This window comes from Ammospiza caudacuta, chromosome 20, assembly GCF_027887145.1.
Source record: "Ammospiza caudacuta isolate bAmmCau1 chromosome 20, bAmmCau1.pri, whole genome shotgun sequence".
Taxonomy (NCBI): domain Eukaryota; kingdom Metazoa; phylum Chordata; class Aves; order Passeriformes; family Passerellidae; genus Ammospiza; species Ammospiza caudacuta.
Genome location: NC_080612.1, coordinates 12,259,803 through 12,282,795, shown reverse-complemented (window position 1 = coordinate 12,282,795; position 22,993 = coordinate 12,259,803). Strand labels below are relative to the sequence as shown.

Genomic DNA, 22,993 nt, shown 5'->3' with positions numbered 1-22,993 from the left:
GATATTTTATTTAAGGCTGCACGGTGTTCCTAACAAAGCTGGGATAGAGCCCAGGCACAGACCCTGCTGGGTGAGCTGGCTCAGCTGTGACATGCTGTGCTGGGGGGCTGCTATGCACACGTGTAGGTGCTTTGCTGGATTAAGGCCCCGGTTAAGCTCTCCCCTCCGTGGAATTGGTTCCTGCTGTGTCTCCTGGCAGCTGATGACCCACCTGTGTTTTCTTTAGACGTGCTCATTTGAAAGAGTGCTTTGAGACATTAAAGCGCAACATCCCCAACGTGGATGACAAGAAGACCTCAAACCTCAGCGTCCTCAGGAGTGCCTTGCGATACATCCAGGTACGTGCAGCGCTCGTGGGGCTGGGCAGAGCCCAGGGCTGACGTGGGGTGCACAGAAACCCCCCTTCTGGGGGTTCCAGGTTAACCCAGATCATCCTTTCCTGAAGTGGTGATGGCACGGAGCAGATAATTCATCTTAGAGACCCAGGCTGAGTGAACTTCAGTTGTTTCCTTTTGGGCCCAGGTGAATTTTAATATCTATGGTTTGGGGAGGTTTTCTGTTTGCTTAGCCAAAGACAGATTTTGGTAAAGATTTGGTATGTCTCAAAATTTTGATGAGGGGGACGTGTGAGTACAAGTCATTTGCTTGGAGGCAAGGAAAGCCTAGAATCTGAGGCTGTAGGTGGATGGGGCACCACCAGGAGTGAATCTGGGAGAAAGCACAGGTAAAAATCAGTTGTGTTTGTAGCTGGAGGGAAATAAGTGTTAGTGTTTGCTTGTTTAATGTTTGGGAAAGTGGTTAATGGTAGCACAAAAGAAATTGTAGATGTCCCCTGTGAATGTGAAATCAGTAGTATGTAAGGCAGTTAAAATTCATTTGGAAATTGGAAGAGTTGCTGCAATTACAATGCAAATAGAGACCTAGTACACCTTGTACATTTTGACTGGAATAAAAGGTGCTGAGGATTGATCACAATGGTCTTTTCCACAGTAAAATGTAATCTTTTCTCACTTTGTTTCCATTTTTCCTCAGCCACTCTCAAACACCATTTCCCTCTGGGTTTCAGAATTGATTATTCACTTCAGCTTTGCTTTGGAGAGTCAGTAATGCCTCAGAATTAGACCAGTTCAGCCCTCTTCTTAGTTTTCACCAACAACTTCCCTCAGAGAGACTTGGGCTGGGGCAAATTCTGACTGTACCCAGCCACTCTCTGTGTTGCTCAAAAAAGTGGTTTTTGGGGGGTGTGGTTGTACTGAGGCCTAATGGGCTTTAGAGACGATCTGAGCCTTTCTTTTGGGTTTTGGCAGGCTGATGTTGTAGTTTGCAGGAGGAACCTCCCTGACGGCCAGTCAGTGTGCTGTCTGTCCGTTGGTCAGTGTGCAGTCTGTCCGTGGCTGTCCGTTGGTCAGTGTGCAGTCTGTCTGTCGGTCGGTGTGCAGTTGGTCCGTGTGCAGTCTGTCCGTGGCTGTCTGTCCATCAGTCAGTGTGCAGTCTGTCCGTGGCTGTCCGTCGGTCAGTGTGCCATCTGTCCCTTGGTCAGTGTGCAGTCTGTCCGTGGCTGTCTGTCCGTCGGTGTGCAGTCTGTCCGTGGCTGTCTGTCCGTCGGTGTGCAGTCTGTCCATGGCTGTCCGTCGGTGTGCAGTCTGTCTGTGGCTGTCTGTCCATCAGTGTGCAGTCTGTCCGTGGCTGTCTGTCGGTCGGTGTGCAGTCTGTCCGTGGCTGTCCGTCGGTCAGCCGGGTGCTCCCGCAGCCGCAGCCGGTTCTCTCCCGGTTCTCTCCCGGCGTGGCAGGGAAGGTCACGGTGCCCTGGGGCCGTACCAGCGTCCGCCTCCACGTGTGTGGGGAGCACATGGCGAGCACAAGGCCCTGCTGGTGGTGTGAGCTGGCGCTGACCCGGCCCCGGGCAGGGCTGGCAGGCTGCCCACGGCAGTGACGTTGGGTGGTGTTGTGTAACCTCCTCACCGCACTGCCTTCTCCTCCTCATCCTCTCTGGCAGCTGCTCGGGGAGTATCCCGGGCACTGTTTTCCTTGGCAGCACCAAAGCCGTGGGTCTGCGATTCAGTCACAGGATTCAATTGTGCTAAAAACCCAGATTACTAGAAATCTGATTTGAAATTTCAGCATTCAGAAACAAAAGTTTTTAAATTTTTTTTTACTGCAGTTTGAATTCAGGTTTGATCTGTTTCAACAGAGCTAACATCTGTCAGTGTGGGGATGACCAACAGTCATGTGCCAGGCTCAGTGTGTTTCGCTCACAGGCTCAGTGTTTCCCTTGAAAAGAGAACAGGGCAATTGTACAAAGGAGATTTAAAAGTAAAAGCTCTTGCTCTCAGGATAGCAAAGTAGTTTTTCACTAAAGGGGAAAAAAAAAAAGCTCAGGAAACTTAAACCCAAATGAGCCTGGCAGGGGAGGAGCACAGCACCAGCCAAAGCTGCACAGCGGCTGTTCTGCTCCTGCAGGCACTGTGACAGTACACTGATTGTTGCAGCCTCTCTTCCTACAGAATCCTTCCTGCCCCCCTTCCCAGCTGGAACTTCTTAGAAACAGACTGTTTGTTTCCTTGGCTGGATTTAAATATTTGTATCTGCATCAAATCAGATAAGTTAGAAAGTTAAATTCTGAACTTCCCATAGAGCCATCATTTTAATTTATCCTTGGACCTGGGCTTGTGCTCTGCTACAGTAAATTAGAATTTGCAATTAGGCACACTGTTGCACAAAGGAAATGGGGCCCAGCGCAGCTGGAAGTTAATAATCCCTTTAGCTGGTGATTCAGCCTGAGGCAGTGTGGGCTGTTGTGCTGCAGCTCTCAGCTGAGGAGGGTGTCCCGTGGGTCCAGCAGCGTGGTGGGCTCCAGACCCGGCACACAGCTGCAGCCAAGTCTGTTTTACAGGGGCCACCTCGGCTCTTGGTCTTCACTTTACTGCCTGCACAACCTGAGTGGAAGTGCAGGAGACCTCTGGGAAGTTTGTAAGGTGCGTGGAGCGATGTGGAAAAAACCACAGTGAGAATAAAATGCTGTTTGCTTTGAGAGAGCAGAGCCCTGTGTCCTGGCTGTCCTGAGCAGTGTCCCCAGCAGAGCAGAGCCCTGTGTCCTGAGCAGTGTCCCCAGCAGAGGACAGGCCTGTCCTCCCCAGAGCCCCTCTGGCTGTGCCCATGCAGGGAGGGCAGCGGGGAGCAGTGCCCAGCCTGGCACATGTCAGACATTGCTCACAGCCTGTGCAGCTGGGCTGGCTTTGGCCCTCTCAGGAGGATTCCTTCCCCCTAGGAAATGGAATCATCTTTGGAAGCTAATTGAAGCCCTTAAGCAACACTGCTACTCCGTGTTCTCAAACTGTGCCTATCACTGTGGCACCTGAGCACCCTCCAGTTTTGGGGGTTATTTTCTACTGTACATTTAGCGTCAGATGACATCCAGGTGATTTGGTCACCAGGTGACACTGGGACAACTGGCACACAGCCCAGCCCAACCCATTAGTCTTGGGTTGTGCTGCAGGTTCTGCCCGTTGGCCAGTTTCCCCAGTACAGCTGAAATGCTGACTAAATAACAAGGTGCTTTCAAAGTCTGAGACGCAGCTGTGCTTCCCAGAGCATGCAAAACGCAAAGAGCAAAAGTCTTTGGAAGGTGTGGAAGCAAGGCAGTGATCCCAAGCCCTGCACATGCTGCTCAGGTGTGGCAGAGGCACCGGGGGCTGCTGTGGTGGCAGATGGGCCTGGTCCTGCAGAGCAGTTTTGGCTCTGTTTGTGAAATAACTTTGCTTACTGATTCACAGAAGTCCTCTGGCAGCCGTGCTTGTAGTGTTAGAGACAAAATGTAGCTGTAGTGAGCTAAGGATTTATACTATGGTTTGTCATTATTACCTTGGGAAAGGGCAAGAAAGGTGAAATTTCCTTATGACTTACCTGTGCTCACTAGTGTTGCTAATCATTTATGGTGTTGAAGTTGTTTATCCTCGCATCATCTCCCTTGTCTTCTCAAACTGCCTGCAGTAACAGTTGTGCCCCTAAGAATGATACAGTTTCCTGTTCATGCCAACAGTAATCAACAGATTTGACTCGCTTGGGGTAGGATGAATCCAGAGTACTATCCAGGGATGCCTAAGTAGTGCATGTAAAAATCCTTTGTGAAGCCCTTTTTAAGCTGATCTTGTGGACATGTGAACAGACCAGATACTGGATTTGGTTAAATTTTCCTTTTAAGATTCACAGCATCTCTTTGTCTTCTAGTTTGTTTTATTTATCGGTCACTTCACTGGTGCCTGAGCACAGTCATTCATCCTGTCTGTGTAGAGAACCAGAACAAGGCCAGTGGATTTGGCCAACCAAGAACAAGTGGATTTTTGGGTGCCATAGCAGTGCTTGATTTGGGCGTTGACGGGTGCAGAGAGCCGTGCAGCCATGCCAGATCTGGTGCAGGGAGGTGCTGGACTGCAGACACAAACCACAGGTCTGACAATGGTTGTGATTAAAGACCAGAACTCATTTACATTCAGGCACTGTTGTGACTGGATTATTGATCAAAATGCATAAACCAAACTGTGCTGCTGAATCCTGTTAAGTTGCCCACCTTGACTAGGATGGCTGTAACTGTTATTTTTTATTCTGTGCCAGCTATGAGGTGAATAGACTCATCTTCTGTAAAACTTGTCTAGTAAGAGTGGGGTCCATCAGTACCTGCCATGCCTCCCTCACGTGAGCAGCGTTCAGATGCCAAGCTGTGCTGCTTCATGGTGTTTGCCTGACCTGATCCACTGATTCTATCTTGTCTAATTAGCCTGAATTTCGGCGTCAATGATGAAGACCTGCAGCATCTCTAGGCTATGGTCAAGCAATGTGGTGTCATCTGTAGATTTCAGAAAGTGATGAGAAGAAATAAGACCTTAAAAAAACCCACTGTTTAATTCCCTGCTGTTCCTCCAGCTGCAGCAGGACCTGTCTGTAGGGAGGCTTGTCCAGGGAGCCATCAGGGCATTTTTATTTGCAGGAGTGGCCACAAAACATGTCCTGGAATAGTGATTAAAAATGTCCAGCATTTGGAACTTGTTGAGTAATTGGAGCTGTGTCTTAACCGTTGCCAAGAAGGATAGTGATTTTTTTTTAAAGTATCTCACTCATTAGTTGTAGATGAGAATTTGGAAAGGGTGAATAGAATTATAAATCTGTCAGTGTGTTTGTAATTGTCAGAGAATCCACACCTGTTCCACTGCTGTCATTTAAGTAGTAGTTTAAGAAGCACTCAGGGTTGTACAAACCAAACCAGTCTGTAAGGGGATTGCAGCACAGGGTTTGGGAAAGCTGCTGCATGGTAGCTGGTGTGTTTGGGGGCTGTTGCTTATTCTGGTTGCCACCTGCTGTGGGAGCTGGCATGGGAGGGGAGACAGCGCGTGGGCCCTAACGAGAGTGGTGATAATTACAGCATGGTTGCATGGGCTCTATTTTATGTGTGACGTTGCAGGAGTCGCCTGTCTTTGGAACACAGCAAAGGCAGCCCCTCAGCCCAGCAGAGGAGGTGCCCTGAGAGCAGCAGGGGCAGTGTGGGTGCCATGGCATGGAGGGCAGCTGTGCCAGCAGCAGGGCAGCCCCAGGGGCAGCCCCAGCTCTCTGCACAGACAGAGGTTTGCAGCCAGGCACAGCCCTGCCTCATGGCCTCACACAGGTGCTGGAGTGGGTTTGCCTTTAACAGCTGGGTTTGTGTCCTCCCGCTGCCACCGTGGCCCTGCCAGCGAGGGAGATGGATGGAGAGCAATCCTCTGGTGACCCAGATCTGCTCTGTGGGCCGTGGGTGGAGCTGCTGGGGTGTGAGTAAGTGGCACTGACCTCCTTAGGTGCATGGGCAAACAGGAAGGAGAGGTGGTGCGGAGGATGGCACATCTCTGAGTCACCGGGCCCTCGGACCTGCTGCGTGCGAGGGGGAGTGCTGCTGTCAGAGCCCTTGGCTCCTGGCGCCAGCCTCGCCTGCCAGAGCTGTTCTGGGAGGTGTCCTCTCCCAGGGGAAGCCCTCACTCCCTGCTCAGGGTCCCTTCAGGTGTGCAGCTTACCTGTGCCGTGTGCCTGTTGACTGAGCCAGGGCGTAGGAACAGGAACAGAGGGAGGGCTGCGCCCTGGACCCATCCAGAACTCTGCCTTGGCTCCTGCAGCAGCTGCTCAGATCTGCCTGCAAGGAAAATACAGAGGCACTGCAGCAAGGGGATGTAGGGATAAAGTGTCTGCTCAGAAATCTCCTCCTCATCCCTGGCACACAGCTCTGGCTGTGGCTCCAAGACATAAACCTGCCTGTTGCCCTCTGGAGCTGCTGTCCATGCGTCATCACAAAGGCTTGGGAAGAGCTTTGGGGTCCTGCATTCAGCAGTCGTGTTAATAATAGTAATAATAACAATCCCTTCTTGAGATGCAGCATCCTTCATTTCGGTTTGCAGAAAATGATGACACTTAATCTCAAAAGCATATTTCCCACAATTCTTTTTCATTTCAATTTTTTTAAAATTTAAGTACTGCAGAATTAAATTTGAAATTAAAAATTATCAAGTTTTAATTTCTCAAGTTATTTTAATTTTTTGGGGATCATTTTCTAACTAACAAACACCCCGTGGTATTTCAGGGTCTTTGGGGTTTCTGGAATCCACTGGAATCATTAGAAATATCTCATTTGTTTCCTGAACAACAGAGACTGGTTAAAAAATAAAAATAGGAAAAGCAAAAGACATGGCCAAACTAAACACCAAGTGATTGCAAGTCATACTTCAGTTATTGTAAAATTGAATTTCTTGTGTCCCTGGGAGTCATATCAAGGAATTAAACCACATCTGCTTACCTGGTGACAGCCAGCATGGGGCCAGTGACTGGCCTGGGCATGGCTCTGCTTTTCCTTGCTTTGTTGTACTGTAGGTTCCAGTTGGTTGCTGCCTTTTTGCTTTGCTTTTGGGGTTTTTTTTTTTTTGGTGGCTTGTTTGTTGTTTATTTTCTTCTGAATTTCTTTTTTGTCTTCCTGATTTGGATCATTCCTGTTCTCTGCCCCAGTGACTGTCTGTACTTTGTCCAGAGTGTGGTGCTTCAGGAGGCTGACTGACAGGTTGGTGCAAACAGCCACGTTCCAGCCCTAGTTTTGATCACAGATTAAGGCCTGTTGTCTTTTACTATCTGGAGCCTGAAGTGCAGTTATCAGTGTGAAATGATAAATGTAAATACCAATGCATGTTCTCGGTTTCCATGATTGCTCCAGGCATATTTCCTATTCTGGGAAGTATTTCTGTCTAGAAGTTCATCCCTACCCCTGCAGGCAGGTTGAGCAGTGGTGGGTGGTGCAGTGAGGATGGGCTCCTTGCCTCGAGCCGCTGTGCTCATGAGGGTGAGGTCACCAGCCAGGACACAGCAGCACTCCTTGGCTGCTGTCCTCGTCCTGGGCTGGGGCACTGGCAGCGCTGGCTCGGGAGGCTGCTGGCAAACACCCACGGCCTCACGCTCACGGGGAGCCAGGGGCAGGCTCTGGTTCACCTTGCAGGCTTTACTTTGGTTCAGCTCCTGGTGTGAAGTTTGAGTTTGAGATCTTGAGAAGCTGAAGCTCTGGGAGCACTGGGAGCCTGAAGTCCTTGTCCTGTGGCTGCCGCCGTTTGCACCCAGTCCCCTGGGGACTGGTCATGATGAGACCCTCGCCCTGCTCTCCCAGCTCTGAGCACAGTCTGTTAGCATCTCGGGGCTTTGGGTCAAGCCCCTTGTGATTTTAGCTTGTGTTTGGGGAAAGCAGGACTGTGGTCCTGTGCTGAGCAGGGGCTCCTGAGGCACGGGCTGCAGTGAGGTGTGGCTGTGGGTGGGGGCAGTGGGTGGTGGCAGTGCCCAGCTGCGGCTGTGGGTGGTGGCAGTGCCCTGGTGTGGCTGAGGGTGGTGGCAGTGCCTGGCTGGCTGCAGCGCAGTGCTGACGTGCTCTGTGGTGGTGCCCTGGTGCCCCACCTGTGCTTTGCTGTCGGTGGTGCCAGGCCAGCGCATCCGGCATCACTGCGGGATCTCATCCGTGAGAGCTGGCAGAATGAAGCAGTTGCCATGGAAACCATGGCTTTGGTTCCTGTGGCAACCAGCCGGGGTTCACACGCGGCTGCTTCTCGCAGACGGAGGGGCCGGTGGGCACCGGTGGGCATCGCGGGCAGGGACACGGGGCCGGGCCGGGCAGGTGCTGTCACCGGGGAGGGCGCAGGGGGTGGCTGCAGAGGCTGGGGACGCTGGCCTGGTGCCGGGGAGCTGGCTCCTCGCCTTGCCAGCCCCGCAGGCTCTGCTCCTGGGCAGCAGGTCGGGTGGGCTTGGGGCGAGCGCTCGGTGTCGGTGCTGGGCCGTGAACAAGCTGCTTGTGGCAGCTGAGCAACATAGACAAATGAGCACCATTCCAATCAGGAATGCTCAGAGTTGATAGGAGTGATGGAAAATCCCCAGATCCTACAGGTGAGTGCCTTGGCCAATGGAGTTTTGGCAGCTGGGGCTGTTTGGGTTCCATTTGGGACTGTGTGGGGACAGCTTGTTCCCCAGCATCTCTCTGGTTCTGGTTGGAACATTTTTGGAGTCAGGCTGGTGGATTCTTGCTCCTGCTGTGAATCTCCTGCACCATGGCAGTCCCAGCTAGAATAAGGTCTTTAGGATGTAGGGTTTTTTCCATTACATATAGGAATCAAAGCTCTGTGCAGCAGTGGAGAGCCTGACCAACTGGTCTGGTCTGTGCTGGAGGTCCTGCAGGTCAGTGGTAACTGAGGACCCCCCTGGCTCAGCATGTCCCTTTCTCTGGCACCAGCTGTGATCCCCAGAGCAGAGAGTTAAAGATTATCTGGCTCAAAATTGCAAATCACTCTCCTGATTGCTTATTGATGAGGTATTTTCAATCAGCAAATGTTACAGAAGAAAAGAGCTGAAATATGCTTTGGAAAACTCATAACTGAAAGTGTGTTTTTAAACGGCTAATAAAATGTTTATGAGGGGAGCTGTGTAATAAGGCCTTTTAAACCTCTCCAATGCCAGCCACAGGGCCAGCAGCATTCCTGAGGCAGGTGCAGGGAAGGCGTTGGGGCATTATTTCTGTCTTGACAGGAGAATGAGCAATTTAATTACAGACGGCTATAAAATGGAAAATTCTTTGCAGTGACAAATGACTGTTGCTATACAAGGAGAGCAGGAGTTGGTGTATGGTTTGTTTACCAAATGATGACAGGGAGATGCACACAAGGACCAAAGAGTGGCTGCAAACCAGCCAGGATAGTGGGCACAGAGTGGGGAAGAGTTCTCCTGGAATTGTGTCAGGCCTTTGCTGTCACTGCAGTCGGCTGGTCTTGCTTCAGTAATCCAGGTGCATAAAGGCTGCCAAGGAGCTGACAGGTACAGGAGGAGAATCAGATGCTCTGGGGGGGCCAAAGCAAACCCACATGTGGATTTTAATTTGGTTGCTGGTGTTTAAATAAAAGGTGAAGGGACTCCCCACTGCCCTTGTGTCCTTGTCTCAGCTTCCACCTGCCCACGGAGCAGCCCCTGCTGTGCCCGTGCAGGGCTGCCTGCCAGGGGAGGGGCAGGCCCTACTCAGCTTCAGCTCAGCAGCACTGAGTGTTCAGAGAGGAACATCATCTGCTTTCACCAGAGCCAGCTGCTGATTGGCAAAACTTCCTAAGCATCAAAAGCCATAGATGGATTCACAAGAGTATGAGGAAATCCGTTATTTCTTCCTGGGGTAGCTCAGCTTCCCCCTTGGCATGGCCAGGGCCTACTCTTTTCAGTGATGATCATGTGGAATTTTTTTAAGTGTGAAAAATAAAAGAGTTCTAAAGTCGTAGCTTCTGTAGGTACCTCACACTGCAGTGTAATAGTTGCCTGGGCAACCAGGATTCCCAATTGCTTAACAGGAAAAAAAGAAATGCTGCAATGATGGAGGTGCAGACGTAAGAAGGAGGGTCTGTGCTGGAGCCTGGTGCTTGCAAAGAGCAGTCTGGGATGGGGTGGCCTCAGTGAGAGCCACCCCCAGCTTTGGGCTGCCCTCTGCAAACAGAACAGAGCTCGAGGGCCATGCCTGGCCTTCCTGGGACCAGCCCAGCCTGGCCTCTCCCTGAGGAAGTGGGAAAACAGAAATGCAGGTAACTTCAGTGATTTTTCTGCTGTGGAGAAACAGGATCAGTATTTCATCAGCCAGGTTAAGTGTGTGTCCTTCAGGATCTTGGCAGGCACCTTAACTGCCATCCCAAGTGCCAGCCCCAGATGTGACCCCTTGCCATGGTCCTTCCCAGTGGCTGTGGAGGTGGGTCAGGTGGCAGCTCCTGCCCTGCAGCTGACCCAGGCCTCTCCCTTACTGAAATTTCAAAGGAAAGGTGGTTAGGCATTTGTATGAATTTATTTTATCAAATTTAATTCTCAATTACTGTGTTGTTTGTAGTTTTAGGATCCCCTCTGCCCTTCTCAGTGCTACCATTACATTCCTGTTCTGTTGGAAAATTGCAAAGGCTTGGGTTTGGGGGAAAGTGTCTGTGTGGCTATATGTTATTTTAAAGCGTCTGGTTTTGTATTGCATGGGATCCATGGTGATAGTGCTGACAGAAACTCCTGTTTTAGAAAAACATCCAGGGGATCAGTGTGAGTCTCTAAAGGTTTTGATGTGCCGGGGCAGGTCAGTGACCGCAGTCCCAGTGACTCAGGGTTGGCTGTCACTGTGGACTTTCTGTTGACTGACGGGAAATCCTGGCACCTGGTGTGGGCAGGATGATTTGCAGAAAATAATCTGCCAGGAGGCGGATGCCAGGAGCTGTGTGTGCCTGCAGGGAGAGCCATGGAGGCACAGGGGTCCCTGCCCTTGTCCCTGCACGGGTGCTCCTTCCTGCTCTTGCTCCCCGGCTCAGCTCGCAGTGCAGGGCACACTCCCTGCAGAGCCCGGGAGGGACTGCACCCGTGTGTACCTGCAGAGAGTGGGCAGTGCTGGGAGGGGAGCTCAGAGGACAGGGAAGAGGGCTCCAGTTAATCCCACCCAGTTCATTATGAGGCCAGAGAAGCTCAGCCTGGAGATGTGTCTTTACCCAGTGAGCTCTGGTGAATTGCATCCTAGAATAGCTTTTGAAATATTGCGGGTTTCTCCAATATTGCCCATGTGCTGCTCCAGCCTCCCCAGCAGCTCTCCTTGGAGAGCACCCGGCCGTGCCGGAGCCCTGGGAGGAGATGCAGGCCCAGCACGGGGCTGCTGGGAGCTGGCACCCAGTCAGGAGCTGGCACTGAGGGAGGCAGAGCCCACAGGGCTGGGCTTGGAGCAGTGCCATGTCCCAATGCCTGTGGAGTGCCTGCAGAGTGACACAGTGAACTCCCTGGCTCTCTTGTCCTCGTGCTTGCTAAGGGTTTGCCTGCCTGCCTTCCCAGTAATTAAAAGTTTGTAACTAATTACCAGCGGCCCTGCTCATCATTTGCAGTAGTGCCTTTCCCGGTGCTGGGAGTCTCCTCTGGCAGCAGGGAGCGAAGCCAGATCTGTTTGAATATGCATGTGCTGTGCCCGCTGCGGCGCGAGGCGGCTGCGGGGATTTCTGCCTGCTCCTCTCCCGTCCTCTCGTGCCCTGCGTGGAGATGCTGCAGAGAGGGACTGGGCTCATGTTTGCACAGCAGGTTTAGCCTCAGCCTTTCTTCCCTTGCCTCTTTCCCCCCTTTGAGGGGAAGACATTCAGACAAGTTGCATGCAAGTCTTGCGTGTTTAAACCTGATCTGGGAGCGTGCACCTTCCTCATCACCTTCCCCTCCATCACTCCCTGTCTCACCCACACCCCTTTGCTAGGCAATCAGAGCACACACAGCACATGACTTTTCTGGGTCAGGCAAAATGCTTTGGCTGCACTCGACAGGAAACAGACTTTAAAACTAGCCTGTGGATTTGGGCCTCGGCCACATGGGAATCTCTGGGCTACAGGTCGGAGCTGGTGCAGAGCCAGGATTCCAGGAGTCCCCATCCTTCCTTTCTGGCTGTCCCCACAGCTACTTCCCTGCAGTGGGCTGCTGGGCTTGCCCAGGACATGGTGTTGGTCTCTCTGCTGCCTGTTTGGCTTGAAAAGCAGCAGGAGAGAAAGAACTGCCCCCTTTGCCTGAAAACCCTCTGTTTCGAGGAGCTTTTAGCTGCTCTGGAGGGAGAGGAGCTGTCTCCATTGACACACCTGCAGTGGTTGTGCCCTGCTAACACACATTGTTTGGCTCTTTCAAAAATACTTCCTTTATTGCTGTTACTGGGACAAAGGTAGCTGGCAGGAGCTGCCCTAATCTGCATTACCTTAGGCTGCATTAAAGGCTGGCTGAACAGGCTTTAAGGTCCTTCCCAGCAAACCTGTGAGCTACAACACCAGCAGAACGATTGAAAGGCATGAGGTCAGGCTCTGGTTGTACTCATCCTGGAGAACCTGAGAGAGAAATAGGGAGATGTGTTAAGAAGACCATGAGCCTGGTCCTCTGCCAGGTGTGGGGTTTTCTTTTGAGCTCAGTGCTTGCCAGCAGTGAGGGAACACAAGCATCCATGTGGGCTCTGTGTGGCTGGTATTTTCAGAAGTGTGTGTGGGATTTAAATTCCCAGTGTTGAAACTTAACTTCAGAAAATGGAGAGTCTGTATGTGGTTTTACAGATTTCACCTAATTTTGTCTCCTGCATATAGTAAGTGTGGCCCTGGGCTGAGGGATCAGGTCTCTGACTGTGCAGTGCTACACTGATTTAAAAACTCATAGAACAGGCCTTGGAATGGTTGGTCCCCCCGGGGAGTGTGGTTTGTATTTCCCAGCAGTAGTGCTGGGCAGTGTGGGACATTTCTCTGTATTGTGCTGACTGATGCAGCATCTCCCCTGACATTACCAATGGATGTGGTGATTCCCAGCACCAAGGGGGCATTAGCAGGAGAGGACAACAAACACCTTTCCTTCCTGTTTGACCTCAGGATTTCCCTATGATGCAGGGGCTTGTTGGTTCTACCATCCACCATCTCCTCTAGGTCAGGAGCTCTTGCTCAAAAGCTCATCAGTACTTAGGCTTTTTCTTTCCTTCTAAGCATTTCTGTTTTGGGGCCTTACCAGTTTTCCCTCAGAGAGCAGATGTTCAACTAGAGCAATGCTTTATGTGCCAGCTCTTGTCCTTCCCTTTCTGCCCGCATTTGGCAGGTGTAAATATACCTGAGCACATTTTACACCACCATAAGTGGCAGTATAAGATAATGAGCTGTGGACATGGGAGTGACCAGATTAGTGTAGGTTATTCTTGTCTTTGTTCTCATTATATTTCTCTTTCTTTTCTTTGACTTCAGACTTTAAAGAGGAAGGAAAAAGAATACGAACACGAGATGGAGCGGCTGGCGAGGGAGAAGATCGCTACGCAGCAGCGGCTGGCAGAACTGAAGAACGAGCTGAGCCAGTGGATGGATGTCTTGGAGATTGACAGAATTATTCGACAGACAGTTCAGCCAGAGGATGACCAGGCATCTACCTCGACAGCATCAGGTACCCACAATTGTTCTCTTTTTTCCGTAATTATCTTGGAATGTCATTGACACAGTTACATGGAGTGGTGGGGATCTTCATTTAGCAGCGTCAGGGTTTCTTTGCATTCAGAATAAAGTAAGAGGTTTTGGAGTTTTTGTAATGATTGATGTTGCTAACAACACACGGCTGCTCATGTGAAGTAAACTGAAACTTGTGTATGAGTGTCAGGTAGATATAATGTGCAGGTTTGCTCATCTGACCTGATTGTGGAGATAAATCCCTGCTTTCCAAACTTAGCTCTTTTCTTGCACATTTCTGCAGCCCTGTTCATTAGAAGTGGGCATCCTGGTGTATTTGTGTGGATGTGGGAGGGTGTTCAGGACATACAGAAGAAGGATTTGGTACAGGGAGGATCACCAGAGCATTTGGACAACTTGATGAGCCTTCACATTGCGTGAGGAGGATTCACAGTGAAGATGAAATGACCCCAATGGATATCTGACATGCGGTTCCAGTGAGAAGTTTGTGTGAGATAGGAGAATGCATGCTTCTCTCCACGCCAGGGATCTGCAGCAGGAAGAGTAGGCAGTCTGTGGATGTAGAGCTTTCCAGAGACACAGAGGCTGTAGCAGTGCAAAAGCATTTACAGCAGTTCCTTCAAGTCAGCATTTGCTCTTGGCATGCCAGGCAGATGATATGGCAGGTTCTGGGAAGGGAAGACCAGAATTTGTTCAGGCTCATCACCTCTGATGGTAGGAGCAGCTCCAGGTGTAGTCTGATGGAAGTTGGGAGTCCCAGTGCTTTGTCCTTACAAGTGCCAGCTGTTCCCTCTGCAGTGGCCTCTGCTGAAAGTGACCACATCAAGCTGCTGCTTCCCAGAGCTTGGGAAGGGGAAGTGGCTTCCAGGTGTTCCTGCTGCTTCTGTGTCTCCTGAGATTTTTATTCTTTGCTGCATGGCTGGCACTAGAACAGGCAGTGTAGGGTGCCAGGCTTGTCTTCCTGATCTCAGGACTAGTATGTTCCTGTTTTATGCTTCCTTAGTTCTTGGACTAGACAAGAGTCCATTTTCCAGAACCAGATGAGAGACTTGCTGCCATGTTTCTTCATGGCAATTTCCTTCCTGCTCTGGGAGCAGAAGGATAATGCCAATCATTGGAACAACTGGCCAGGAAAGGAAACCCTGTTCCTCCTCCCAGGAGCCCACTTCAGCCCAGACAGCTCAGCCAGGTGCTTTCTGTCAGCCTCTGCTCATGGTGCTCCCCTTGCCTGCCCAGACAGACCTCTCAGCCTTTTGGGAGCACCCTGCTCTAGCTGGGTTTTTGAGCTCTCACACTTGCCTGGTCCTTGGCCCACAGGCAGTGAGGAGTGGGCTGTGTCATGCCATACCATATCGTGCCATTGTGCCACCAGCCTGTAGCTCAGGGACACCTCCTGCACATCCTTTCTGCTGATGCTGCCTGCTAGGGAAGCTCGTTGGTCCAGTTCATGCTCTGCGTGCGTTGTTATGGGAGTTTCGTCCTTTCTTGTTTTCCAGAGGGTGAAGACAACATGGATGAAGATATGGAGGATGATAGGCCAGTGAACTCGTTACCAAAACTCACCCAGCGCCAGCACCCGGAGCTGCTGAAAGCCGTCCCCCCCAGTGCTGCTCCCCCCCTGCCCGCGGTCCTGCCCCCGCACGTGTCCATCCAGCAGAAGCCCCACGCCCAGCCCTCCCTGCAGCCGCAGGCACTGGTCCCGCCGCAGGCCATCGTCCCCGCACAGACTCACATCGTGGCGGCCTCGACCGTGCAATCGACTGTTATCGCCCACACGGCCACCACCCACGCCTCGGTCATCCAGACTGTCAACCACGTCATTCAGGGGCCACAGACCAAGCACATTGCTCACATTGCACCTTCCACATCCAGCCCCGTGCAACTCACCACTGCTGCTCAGCCCATCGGCCACATCACTGTGCACCCGGCCACCATCAACCACATGGCCCACCTGGGCCCGCAGCTGCCCATCTACCCCCAGCCCGTGGCCGTCAGCCAGCCCGTGGTGAGCCACATCGCTCACACCATCTCGCACCAGCAAGTGAACGGCACGGCGGGCCTGGGCCAGCCGGCCGTGATGGCCAAGCCGGCCGTGGGAACCCAGGTCGTGCATCACCCGCAGCTGGTGGGCCAGACGGTCCTAAACCCCGTGACTATGGTGACCATGCCGTCGTTCCCGGTGAGCACGCTGAAGCTGGCCTAGAGGGGACGCTCCACGGCGAGGTCTTGTTGGAACCTTTCCTAAGGAAACTCCGTACATTCCAACCACGCCCGGCCCGCGGGAGGAGGCGCGGAATGCCCGGGGCGGCGGGGCCGGGCTGTGCGGGTGCCCGGGCTGTCCCTGGTGCCCGGGCTGTCCCTGGTGCCCGGGCTGTCCTGGTGCTCAGCATGCCCCTGTGCCCGGGCTGTATGGATGCCCAGGCAGTCCCGGTGCCCGGCCTGCCCCCGTGCCCGGGCTGTCCCCGCACCCAGCCTGCCACCGGGACGGGGCCGCACCGCGCTCGGGCCGCGCCACCGAGAGACTTCAAAGACAGTTGTTCATGGTGATTTTTTTTCCTTTTATGTGTAATGAGTGAACTATGGATATGATGTTCTTAAGACTTTAATTTCGCCCTCTTATGTGTTGCTTCTTTGTAGAATAAAAATTGCTGATCTCTTTATTGAGACATTGCGTAGAATGGGAAAAAAAAATCATAGAAGTCTATATTTATATATATGTGTGTATGTGTGTGTATATATATATGTATATACATATATATATAAATATAACATTTGAAGGCCTTTTGTAAGGTTGATTATTTTGCAGGATTATGAGACAAAATTCATTTTTGGAGGAAGAAGCCAGAGTGTCCTCTCTAAACAAGAAACTATAAGATAGATGGTTTGGTGGACCAGAGTACAGTGACAAAAAACCCCCAACAACAAACCACGAGTCAAACCATTTTAAAGGTATCTCCCATCAATATATTACATTTCAAAAACCATCTAAAATCACTGTGACTTGTTATGGCATTTTAAGGAAATTCTCTGTCCTGTCTAATAAAAGGAAAAAGAATACACAACCAGACTTGATTTGTTGCCATTTTATAAATGACATGATTTTATAGCTATGTCAAAAAAATACAGGTTTTTATTATTTTAATGGTTGACAATGCTTTGTTTGCCTGTTTTTGGAGGAATTTGTATTTTGTCTGGCTTGGTTTGTTGATGCAATAATTGGTTTTGCAGATCTCTGTGCATGGCATGGCCCTGGTCAGGGTCCCTCCTGTCGGTCCAAGCTCCCCCCAGGTTTCTTGGGTTTGTTGTTTGGCAGAGGCACACGCTTTGTGCTGGCAGCTTGCAGGGCGTTGCTGTGGCCTGGTGAATGGAACCTGGGACAAGAAGACATAGAGAAATGAGGTAGATTTGCTGCATGGTTTAATGTTTGTTAATTTGTTCTGTCCTGACCACGCTTTGGTGTGGGAGCCGGTGGGTTTGGAAAGGGATAAAAGGGGATGTGGTTCCCTTCCAGAGCGCAGGCAGTTCAAGCAGCTTTGCTCCCTTTGACAAGGAAGCAGTCTCTCCTTATGCAGGATAAGGCTTTGCTGCAGGAGATCAGTGTGAGCTCGTGTCTGACCGTGAGATGTGCACCAAAGAACCCTCATCCCTCAGGACCCTCCCATTCCCCCTTCCTGGGATTGGGGCAGACCTGTCTGAGGTCAGTGGCAAATCCCAGAGACCAGGAGAGGAGGAATGATGTTTGGCCCTGCTGGTATCTGCCAGCCTGCCTGGGAGGCTGCTTAGGGTGTGTTGTGCTGCTCTCTGGATGTTCTGGTCCTTGCACAGTGTGTGCAGCTGCTGCTGTGAATGATCTCCATTCTGTCTTCCTCTCTTTTTAAAACAAATATTCCACAGTCCTTATTGCAGGCGAAATGCTGCTGTAGCCAGCAGCCCCTCTCCTAGGACAGGATGGGAGGGTGGTCCCACACCTGCCCAGGAGCTTTGGGAGAGGAGGAGGGGGTGGCTGAGCACCTCACAGTGCTGTGTCCTGTGTGGGGCCGGGGTCTCCTGCAGGAAAACAGCGTCCATACTCTGCCCTAAAGACCTGTTGGCTCTAGCAGGACTTCAGCCTGTTGGGGACTGGTGTGAGTAGTGTCAGGGATGTAATTGAGAGCATCTGCCTGTTCCATACTATCCCCAGATAAAACTGGTCTGGAGGCAGAAGTGACTGCAGAGGTCAGGGGTGATTGTGCCTTCTGAGCAGGTGTCACTGGGAATTCTGTGAAGTCTGTTCATAAAGCCCCAGTTACCACTTGTTTTATTTTTCTTTCATGCATTCTTAAGTTCAGGAAAGTCTTGGCTGTGCTTGCCAGCACAGCTCCTGCAGAATGGACAAACCTCGAAGGATTTCTTTTCATAGAACCCATTTAAGCAGATCATTTGTTCTCATTGCAGTGCATCATTAACACTGGGGAATTCCCAGAATTGCCAGGACTGTGTTGTCCTCTGTCCCTGCAGGTGCTTTCCCAAGGAGGCCATTGTGTGCCAGTATTTGAGAGACAAGGCTGGGTATGGCTCAGTTTCTCCTCATCAGAAACTCCTCAACGCTGAGCATGTGCAACAGGGTCACTCCCTTCTCAGGAGGGAGTGTGGCTTTGCCCTCTGCAGCAGTGTCAGGAGGGGGAGGACATGTTCTTCTGCCTTTTTTTTACTGTTCCAACTCACAAAAGGACAAATTCTCTTCATGGAAGGAGAAGGAGCCAGGTTGAGAATGTGCTCAGTGCAGGAGTGTTGGCTGAGCCCCAGGGAGATGAGCTTGCTGCTGGGTTACTGAATGGCCTGTGCTGTCTGGACAGGGGTGCTGCTGACCTCATCCTCTACTCCCTTATGGTTTAGAGCAAAGAGTGCCCCTGCCTTGCCCAGTCCTGTGTCTTGGCCAGTTTTTCTTTCCCCTTGGAATTGTGCCATGGAGTCTGTTTGTCTGATCCCCTTCATGGGTGTTGGCCTCCCATTAGGAACATCCCCCTTGGCCTGCCCAGGAGCTGCTCCAGATGTTGCGTGTACCCCTGTTTTCAGCTGCCTTTTTCAGGGCTACCAGAAACATTCTTTGGGATTTTTCTTTTAGTTTTTTAAGTCAGCAAACTTCTCTCTCTTCTGTGGGAAGAAAGCAGCCACAGCCCTTCCTTTTCCACCTCTGTTATTCCTGCTCAGAAACTTTGGATTTACACTGATGCTCTTAGAAATCCCGTTCAGTACTGTATGACAAGGGGCACTTTAGGAATGTCTCTCCTCCTTTGATATATGTTTTCCCTATGGAGAAAGCTATATATAAATATATATGTACACTTGGGGATTCATAAGATCTAATTTGTCCCCCCAAAAACCAATAAATATATGAAGTTTACAAGAAATCTTTTTTGTTGTTGAATAATATTAGTTATTGGTGACCATGCCACAGAAACAATAGAAAATGGGGTTTCTGCATAGTAGTTTGAGAGGGTTTTCTGTGCTGTCACACCTGGCTCGGAGCCCTGTTGGTCAGTGGAGCTGGTTCTGCCAAGGGCAGGTGCCCTTGCAGCCCACACGCTCCATGTCCTGCTGCCAACAGCCAAGTGGTGCTCAGGAGCTGGAGCTGTGCTTGGAGCTCAGGCAGCACGGCCAGGGGTGTTGGCAGCTGGGCACTGTGTGGGCACAGAGCCCCGGGATGGCCTCGGGGCACCTCGTGCTGGGCAGTGCCAGCTCACCCGCCAGGGAGGGGCAGGCAGAGGGCACAGAGCCCAAACTGCTGCTTTGAAATGATCCTCAAAAGAGCTCTTAACGCTGACACTTTAGATACAGGAATGTATTCCTGGCCTCACCAGTAAAAATTTGCCAGATCTGTGTAGTTTATCTTAGGAAGGGAAGTGATCTGATTTCCCGTGTTCTCTGCAGTTGTTTGCGTGGGATCTGAGAGGCAGCGGGTCGTGTGTCCCTGGGGGCAGCTGGGGACCCTCGTGTGTCCCTGGGGACCCACATTTCACATGGGGAAATAAGGGCTGGAGCCAAGCTGCTGCCGTTGGGGTTTTTCTGCATGTGTGTGTGTGTGTATGTCCATCTGTCTGTCCGTGCTGGGGCCGAGTGTTGGGTGTCCAGGCCAGAAGGGCTCCAGTGTCACCACTGGGCCCCTGGCCACTGGCACGGCTGGGTTTTGGTTTCTTGAGCAGAGCTGGACAGAGGGGACGGCCCGTGCAGAGGCCTCTGCTCTCGAGGTGCCCACGGCATGTCCAGAGTGTTCATCATCCCACTGAGCCGGCTGCTGCTGCTGCTGTTGGGCTCCTTGTCTTTTTTTTTCTTTGTTTTATTTCAAAGTGGCCTTCTGTAACAAAAGAAACAAAAAAAATGCCTTTGGGTGGTTTAGGTGGAGGTGAGGTGTCGCTGCTGTGTCGGTGTCGGTGTGGTTGTCTGTGCACGCCTGGTAGATTCCTGTAGACATGCAATGCAAGGCTTATTGTGTCTGGTTTTTGTATGTAGCCTGTGTCTCTTTGGACTGGTTTGCATCCTGAGGGCGTTTTTTGCATTTAAAGAACAAAAGTGAGAACTGTTCCGGTTGGGTGGGTACAAGGGGCTCTGGGGACCTCCCGTGTGCCAGGGGTTGGGGGGAAGGTGCCTTCTGCCCCTTGTGATGATGTGGTCAGTGCTTGTTTGGCCCCTTTGCTTTCTGGGATGGGTATCCAGTGTCCCCACTGTGTCTGTGGGGTGAGCAGCCTTGGCCAGATGAACCAGGTGACCTCTGCTTACCTGAGCAGGACTTAGGCTCAGCCTGTCTGGGTATTTAGGCACTTGCTTAATTAGCTTAGTTAGATACATGGCTGCTGCAGAGGGCTCCTGGAGCTGGTGTGGAGGTGGGCAGCTCTGAGCACTCACAGGTGAGGCTCCTCTGAGACTTGGCGTGTTTTTTTCTGAGCAGTTGTTCATTCCAGTCTTATTTTGATTCTAAAAGCTATGGGGGTGAGGAGAGGAAAACCCTTGTACTTATGGCCTGTTTTCCGTCCCTTGTTATCATTTGGGACAGATTAAAATGGATTATAACACTGTCTTTAGGTTATTTCCTCCCTGAGTGAAACATCAGTTGTTAGAAGCAGATATTTAGTGTTAAGGAAAATAGGCTGTGGGTAGAATCAGTCACGGCTTCTTTCTGTCCCTGTTATACAGAACTTGATAATCCAAACTTGAACTATAAAAATACCAGCCCGAGCCCAGCACTGGATGGTGCAGGCTTGGCAGAGGTTGTGTTTGGCTGTTCCCAGGCTGGCTCACTCCTTGCCTGAGGCTGCTGATCAGTGAAGGAAGGCCCCATGGCCTCTGTCCCTGCACTGTTAGGGCAGGGACAGGGCTGTTCTCTGCTGGGATTTGGTGGGAATGGGCCGTGGGATGTCGTGGTGCTCCTCATCAGGACGGCATGGCTGGTTCTGCTCTGGCTCTGGATGAGGCCCATTGATTCACCCATTCCTTGTGCTGTGAATAGGAATTTGAGTGTGAGGGAGCAGAAGTCAGCACCAGGGAAGTGCCGCAGAGTCCCAGCCTGTCTCTGAGGCTGTCCCTGGCAGGCAGGCAGGCAGGCAGGCCCTCCCCAGGCTGTGCTGCTGCGGCAGAGCCCTGTGTGATGCCTTATGGAAACGCCTTAACAGCCTGAGCCAGGAGGGTGTGGGGCTTGGCAGAGCCAGGTCAGGGACTGACTGCGCCCACCCAACCATTTATTGGCTTCTGCTCAGGCCCCAGCCTGGCCATCGCTGGGTGAGGAGCCGTGGTGGGAGCGGGGACCCCCCTCCTGCCTAAAGCATTTATTTATTTATTTTGTCTCGCTGTGCTCCCCGCGTTAGGAATGTGTCACTGGAGCTGCTGACTGAGCCCAGTCACTGCCATCGCTGGCCCGGAGCCCCCGTCCCTCCCTGCACCTCACAGGAGCCCCCGTGTCGCTCACCTGGGCAGGTGCAGTCTGTGTTTACAGTGAGGACGTGTCACTGTGTTACCAATTTACTGAAATACTGAATATTGACAAACTAGACTGTAAAGATTTTTATGTGTTTGGATACATCTGCTATGTGAAAAAGCAACTAATTTTGTACATATTGTATTTTTACTATTCAGCTGTACAATACTGGCTCTTCATGCTCCAGAATTTAGGTATCCAACATGAATGATATCCATGTAATAAGCACTTGCCTGAAATAAATATAAAACTGAAATAAACATGCACTGAAATCGGAAACAGGTTTCTGCATTTGCTTCCCTGTGCTTTGCATGCAGATCCCTCACTTTGTTTGTGACTTCCCAGTTGAAGAGCAAAGCCTTCCCTCCCTCCGGATCCGCGGGGCTGGAGCTCACCCAGAGCAGGCACGGAGCTGCCCGAGGATCCAGCAGTGCTCTGCAGGGGAAAGCAAAGCCTTTGCAGCTTCAGCAGTCTGTGAGAACTCAGGCAGTGGCGCCGTGTCCTGTGCCCTGTGTTGTGCCCTTCTCCTGCTGAGGAGCCCATGCCAGCCCTGCTGCAGGGTAGAGGGGCCCCAGCAGCCCCAGCAAGGCCCAGCAGAGCAGCCTCATGCCCGGGACCCTCCTGCTGGACCCTCCTGGGCAGCCCCACAGGGTGTCTGTCCCTCCTGTGCCCTGGGCTGGGCCAGCAGGGATGGGCTGAGCAGTGTGGCCGCACCTGCCCCACCTGGAACTCTCTCTCTCCTGCAGGTGCTGAAGCTGCAGCCCCAGGGCCTCCCCCTCCCTTGTCTCCAGCGCTGGATGTGACCGACGCGGATCCTGCACTGGGCAAGTCAAACCCCAGGGTGGTCTTGGGGCAGGGCTGGGGCTGGGGGGAGCACCAGGGTCTGAAGAACTGCATTAAAAATTACTGAGGCTGTGCAAAGGACGTGGTGGGGACGTGTGGGAAGGACAGAGGGACAAGAGCCAGTTGTGGTGCTCATGTGCCCTGCCCACCCCAGTCTCACCTTGTAGACAGGTGAACACAGAGGACACCAGGACATTGGAAGTTTATTTAGGCCAACATGTCCTTGGACGCACTTCATAAAGGCCTGATCCTTGTTGATAGGGATAAATACCTGATTAGCAGCTGGAACAAGCAGCGTCTGAAGGAGAGCTGCACCCACCCCAGCACACAGAGGCCTTTGTTGGGCCTTTCTGTGGTGGAATGGGGAAATTATCTGTGACTCCCCAGGGACTCATCTCCAGGCAGACCTATTTAGCCTGAAAACCTGGAACACTGCTGCAAAAACTGCCAGTAGCAGCCAGGTGAGACTGAGGAGGGACCATCCCTGCTGCAGAGGACATAGCCAGAGGAGCTTAAGGGGTTTGAACAAGGGCTGGGAGTGATGGAGGCAGATCTCTCCTGGAAGTCCAGCAGCTCAGCTGGATTCAATGCAGCTGCAGCAAATCAGGCCTAAAATTTCAGGATGAAACTCTTACTTTTTAACACTTGTGATAAGCTTATTTCTGTTCCTGGGCTGGGCTGGCTCAGGCTCAGCCAGTGGCTACATGAAAACCGCCCTTAAAGT

At 51.7% G+C, this 22,993-nt stretch overlaps 1 protein-coding gene across 1 annotated transcript in view; it reads left to right on the top strand.

The window, feature by feature from the left end:
- Positions 1–16,565, top strand: part of MNT (MAX network transcriptional repressor) — a 28,706-nt gene extending 12,141 nt beyond the window's left edge. Inside the window, exons 4-6 of the mRNA XM_058817886.1 lie at positions 227–338; positions 13,266–13,458; positions 14,975–16,565. Of these exons, the coding sequence (XP_058673869.1) occupies positions 227–338; positions 13,266–13,458; positions 14,975–15,681 (1,012 nt within the window). The 3' untranslated portion in view covers positions 15,682–16,565. The remainder of the gene's footprint in view (positions 1–226; positions 339–13,265; positions 13,459–14,974) is intronic.
- Positions 16,566–22,993: the final 6,428 nt, after the last annotated feature.